Source organism: Muscardinus avellanarius (genome assembly GCF_963383645.1).
Source record: "Muscardinus avellanarius genome assembly, chromosome: 7".
NCBI lineage: Eukaryota > Metazoa > Chordata > Mammalia > Rodentia > Gliridae > Muscardinus > Muscardinus avellanarius.
Window position 1 is genome coordinate 28,589,941 of NC_137793.1, and position 6,000 is coordinate 28,595,940.

The 6,000-nt window shown below is 55.4% G+C and overlaps 1 protein-coding gene across 1 annotated transcript in view; it reads right to left on the reverse strand.

Moving 5' to 3' along the window:
• The window catches only part of FLT4 (fms related receptor tyrosine kinase 4), a gene marked incomplete at both ends in the record, with an annotated part of 46,146 nt that extends 41,591 nt beyond the window's left edge, over positions 1-4,555 (reverse strand). Inside the window, one exon of the mRNA XM_080698807.1 lies at positions 4,498-4,555. Coding sequence (XP_080554933.1) covers positions 4,498-4,555 — 58 coding nt within the window. The remainder of the gene's footprint in view (positions 1-4,497) is intronic.
• Between the last annotated feature and the right edge of the window lie 1,445 nt (positions 4,556-6,000).

Here is a 6,000-nt window from a genome sequence, read left to right on the forward strand (position 1 = left end):
GTTTTAGAACAGTCCCTACTGGGCAGCAGGAAGGCAATTTTCAGGGAGATGCTAAGAAGCAAGAGTAGGGAGGCTGAGTGGGGACTGGCTGCTGGGGGCTGGGCTGCCCGAGGATCCCGGGGTGCTGTAGGGGAAGAGGCAACCCTAGCAGATGTGAGCTCCCTGCGCAGGCAGCCAGCTGTGCCAGGCAGTTGCCCTGGCTTCCGGGGGGTCAGAGCTCTGTTCGCAGCCGGCAGGACGAGCTGTGTTATCAGACAGCACAGCTGCTTCAGAGGTGGCCCCCCAGCACTGCTAAATCAGGGCCACTGGCTCCTGCCACAGGAAGAGGGAAACGCAGGCAGGATGTCCTCTTCTGTGGCCGACAAGTCCTTTCCCATGAACCCCTGCTGACCTTGTCGGCCACGTGGCGGGGCTCGCCCATCTGCCACCCCGACCTGCCGGGGCCTGGCAGCTGGAGCGAAGGTGGCCGGGGCAGGGTGGTGGGCTGTCTCCTGTTTGCTCTGGCCAGCCAGGCAGGCAGGCGCTCTGAGCCTCCTCCGGCAATGAATGCCTGCACCTTCCTGCTCCCAGACCTGTCCCCTTGGCGTGACCGGAAAATCCAGATCCCAGAGGAAGCCAGTGTCTGAAAAGGACCGAAACTCAGAAAGGCCTGGCTTCAGCGGGTTTGTGGGCAGCCTCTCTACCAGAGGTCAGTCTAGGGATTGTGAGAGGTTCTTTGGCCCCTCTCCTTGTGGGTCTGGTCCCCGCTCGGCCTCATAACCATTCTGGCTTCTAGCATCTTCCCGAAATTTGCCTTCCTGCTACCTCCGTGGGATTCTAAAACACAGATCTGAATCTTTGGTGCCCCTAACTCCCCTACCAAGCATAAGCACCAGCTTCTTGGGCTCGTGGACAAGCCCTTCTCGCTGGAGTTCAAGAGTGGCCCTATGTGCCAGGGGCATCTCACAGGGCTATGGAGTTATACCCATAGCAAGTTATACCCTGGTGTAGAGAGACCTGCCCTGTGGAGAAAAATACCCAAATGATATTAGGAGGGGTATAAGCTAGATACAGAGAAGAACCTCCCCCTAATGCTAAGCCACTTAATTTCCCTGTTCACTCATTCCCTTCTGTCCCATTGCACTAAGGGGCTTCCAACTCGCCTCCTTTGTTTTCTGGCCTAGATGCATCAACTGGAGTCTCCTGGTGTCCACCTGGAGGCCACACCTCCCCACATTTGTTCCTCCTTGTGGCTTCCATCAGATAAATCGTCTCAGGGTCTACTCTGCTTAGCCCAGGGCTCTGGCACTTTTGGTTCCCAAAGGCATCTTCTGGGCCCATCCACTTGCAGTTCTCTGGCACCTGCCTCACCTGGACAACCATCTCCTGGCTTCCAGCATGCTCTCCTGCCTGGTCTCCTGTCCCCCCACCCCCTAGTCCCAGGCTCCAGCCTCATCTGACCACTCATTTGTCCTGTGTACCGTCTGGACTTTCCCCAGCCTCTGAGGAGTTGCTTGGAATTCCCTTTCCTGGAGCTGCGCAGACCCTCCAGGAAGCCCCTAGCTGAGCCACGTCACCTTCCTGTGCAGCCTACAGTCACCAGCTGCTCCCTGGGGCCACGGAACACATCCATCCCTGGACTCCACACCTGATCCTATGGCAGTGTCCCCACCTTCGGGCACTCAGTGGACCCCTGCAGGATGGAGCTGTGTCCATACCCTTCCTGGGTCACCCTGGGCAGCCTCCTTCTCTGACACCCTTGGGAACTGACCAGACAGTTCGCTTGCTGACCTCGTCTGGGGCCTGGCCAGGTGGGCTCTGTGCTCTGGGGAGGAGACAGGGCCCATCAGGCACACTGGCTCCAGGCTCAGGTATGCTAGTCCCATGGGTGTCACCTGCACTTGAGTCACCAGAGTAGGAAGCTAGAGTCAGAAGGTGAGCAGACACCAAGGAAGGTGGGCCCTGACCCCATATCCTACTTGTACCAACTTGTATCATGCACCCCTGGGCCTGAGCCTGGGCCAGGGCCGAGGAGCGGGGATGGTGTGACCACACCACTGCCAGGCCAGCACCGCCCAGCAGCCTCCTGATCCCCCTGCACGGCCCCCAGCTGGCTGCCCACTGCCCAGAGATGAAGCATCTTGAGACTGCCATCTGCCCTCCCCACAGGGACACTGCTGGGCCAAACTGGACCAGGATGCTGAGCCCTGAAGTCCAGCTCAAGCACACACACACAGATACTAAGTGTTTGCCATCTCGCCCTGCTGCTGTGCATGGGGAAACTGTGGCCCAGGGAGGGGAAAGGAGGGGTTCAGGCCACACAGTAAACACTCAGGGGCAGAGCCAAGACACAGATCTGGTTCCATCACCCTGGAGCGCTCAGCTTCAGGCCCAGGATTCCCACCTGTCTCCCACTCCAGCTTTCCTGATGTGCGACTCCACTTAGGGCTGTGTGCACACACGTGTGTATGTTGCTGGGCATCCATGCAAGGGTCTCCTGCAGGCTAGGCAACTGCTCTGCCACTGAGCCCACCACAGCCCTGAACTACCAGCTTTCTGTTCCTGCTGCAGCATCCCCTCAGGCCGGGAGCTCTGGGGCTCCAGACGGGCAGAGCAGGATGCAGGGCTCCAGGAGGAACAGTCTGTCTCCATTGGCATCTCCCCACCAGCCACACCTAGGTCTAGCCTGAGACACACCCTGTCAGCTAACACCCTCCTTCTCCCTCACAGCCTGATTGACTGAGCCCCTGGCGCTTACTGCAGGGGACGCTAGCACCCTACTTCTCCAGCTCCCACTCATGTGGGCTGCTCCTGGTTTTCCTTACACCTGAAGAATATTCCTGTCTTCCTGGATCCTCTCCCAGGGTTCCCTGCCTAGCCTTTTGCTACCCAGCCCAGATTCTCTTTGGAGCCTGAAACACTACACCTGGCTGCCTGTTGGCTATCTCCTTAAGGGGTGTGTGTGTGTGTGTGTGTGTGTGTGTGTGTGTGTGTAAGGTCTTCACTTTCTCATCCCTGCTCTTCAACCAAGACCCCATTCATTCCATGTCTACACTTACTCAGCCACTCGACAAACACACATTGAGCACCTGTGAGATCATGGCCCTATGCTGGATACAGGGGAGCAAGAAACAATCCTGGGGCAGCCCCCTGATGGGACTTGCCTGCCTCAGGCCCAGAGGGATATCCTTCCTCCCCTTCCCCTGGGTTCAGCCACCCCTGTTCACCTCTGCTGTCCTCAGTCCCTCAGCCTGTGTTGGTGAGCAGAGAGCAGGGCTCTGGTACTCCAAAGATGTGGATTTCCCTTCCTAAAGGACTCCTGAGGACCATGGGGAGTTACATATGTCCTGGAGCTCAGCTTTCCCAAGTGCAAAATGGGTCTGAGAGCAGAGTGTGATGGCACATATCTGTAATCCCAGTACTTTGGGGGCTGAGACAGGAGGATCACAGGTTTGAGGCCAGCCTCAGTAACTTAGTGAGACCCTGTTTTAAAATAAATAAAATAGAGCTGGGGGTGTAGCTCAGAGGTAAAATGCCCCTGGGTTTAATCCCCAGTGCACCACACACACACACACACGATCTGACACTCTCGGTGACAACTAAAAGAAATGAAATATGTAAAGTTAGTCAATTTCTATGGCATGCAAAAAAAAAAAAAAAAAACCATGGATTTTTTCATCTTTACCTTCAGACCTCTGCCCCTTGATTCTGGGGAACACCAGTGGACTCCCAGATCTTTCTCTCCTTACCCCTGATGCTTTCTTCCGGACAGCTCTATCCAAGCCCTCTGCCCCCTTGCTCCTCAGGCTCGGCCCCAGGTCTGTGGCTCTCCTCGCTAAAGCCACATCCTCAGCGGAACCTACGCCTGCCAGGCCGGCGCTCAAGACCCGGCAGAGCAGCCTCTGTCTTAGGGTCCCGGCTACTAAGCTGACCTTCAAAGCTCCTGTCCCTCAGATCAGGGGAGCCCCGCCTCTCACCACTCCTTCGAGCTGATCGTTGTCCACAGACTCAAAATCATCCCACCTTCAACCTGCACCTGCGCCCTCACCTCGGATGGCGCTCGCCCGGGGTTCCGGGTGGTCCCGGTGCCCCTGAAGTCCCTGCCCGGGAAAGCCCGACCACGACGCCCTTGGAGGACCTCCCTCCCCGACTTCCAGCGCAGACCCGGGCGTCGGGAAGTGCGCACTGGCCTGGCGTCGGGCGGAGGTGGGCGCCGGGCGCCGAGCGAGCGCTCCTGGTGCGTGCGGACGGATCGCGGGTCCCCGCGGGTAATCGAGGAAGGCAACGAAGGATCCAGGCTACAGATGCAGCCCGACGGGGCAAGGCACCGGGGAGGCCGAGCCACGGACGGCAGAGCCAAGTCGGGGCCCCGAAGGACGACCCCGGCGCCGAGGCGCGGCCGGCCGCCCGGCCCCCACCTGCTGCAGCCCCCGCCTGCCCGCCCGCCCTCTCCTGCGGCGTCCGCACCCGGCTCCCGCACTGCCCGCCCCAGCACGCGCGTTCACCACTTGCGCTCACCGTGCAGGAGTCCGAGGCAGAGCCACAGGCGCAGCCACCGCGCGGCGCCCCGCTGCATCTCTGGCCGCTGCGGCGCGAGTCGGACCTGCGAGGCCGCGGGCTGGGGCTGGAAGTGGGAGCGCGGGAGGGGCGGGGCGTGGCTCCGGGCCCTGGGGGCGTGGCTACGGCCCGGGACGGGGCGGGGCGTCCTGGCCTCCTGTCGCCATAGGCACCTCTCTGCCCCTCTCTGCCCGCCCACAGGGGGTGCCAGACAGGGATCCGAGGGCTGAGGGTTTGCACGTTTAGATAGTAGCCTTTGGCACCTGCAGGGTTTCAGAATACAGTAGAGCGTGGCCCGCAAGGCCACGCACAATGTACGAGCTTTCTCTGTACTTTCCTTGTATCGATAAACACTGCGTTTAGAGTAAGCAATAAATAAAACATAAAATAATAAGAATAAGGCAATAAATATAATAGTAGACCGCAGACTTTGCTGTCGATAGGGTCGTCCCTTTGAGCTGAGCGCCCAACATCATTGGCAACCCTCCCCCCCCCCCAAGCTCTGGTCTTAACTTTGGATTGTTTTGTTCTGAGCTCATTCATAAATCCTTTTTTTTTAAAAAAAAAAAATCAGATGACACTTTATTTTCTGACTTGGCAAAACCTCCCACAGACTTTCTTTTTTCGGTTCTGTCGCTAGAATTTTCCTGCTTCAAAATGAATCCCATGAGCAGGGCGTGGTGGCGCATTCTTGTAATCCCAGTACTTGGGAGGCTGAGACAGGAGGATCGCGGTTCGAGGACAGCCTCAGCTACTTAGGCCCTTTGCAACTCAGTGAGACCCTGTTTCAAAATAAAGAATAAAAAAATAGGGCTAGGGCTGTATCTCGGAGGTAGAAGGCCTCTGGGTTCCATCCTTAGTACTGAAAAAAAAAAAAAAAAGAATCCCATGATAATGACTATTTTAATCCCTCTCTCCTGCTTTTATTTACATCATTCACACTTTTTCTGTGTGCTGTTCATCACTGCCGGAAAACCAAGATCAGATTGTTGATAATAACCATTACAGAGTCTCTCAAGTACAAGAATTGAATATAATATTAAGTTATATATTATATATGCATACATATTAAGAATTTAATATAATATTAATCACAAATAGTGAGAAGAATATAGATAGTTTATCAAATTAATGTTGGGGAAACTAGGTATGTGAAAACAATTTGTTTTCCTACAGGAAAGTAGAACAGCACGTACATTCCAGAAAACTTTCTTACTTCCCATCACAAGCCCCTGATTAACACCCAGAGGTTTCCACTGGTTTATAATTTCCCTGGTTTTGATTTTATCACCTGACTACATGTTTTCCTTGTGTTTTAATCCTACTTAAACTGAGTCCTACAATATGTAATCTTGTACTCATAGTCAATTGTAAGATTTATTTATATATTGCTATGATAAACTAGACCTTGCTCATTTTTATAGCTGCATAGTTTTCCAGTGTTTGAGACACTACAATTTACTT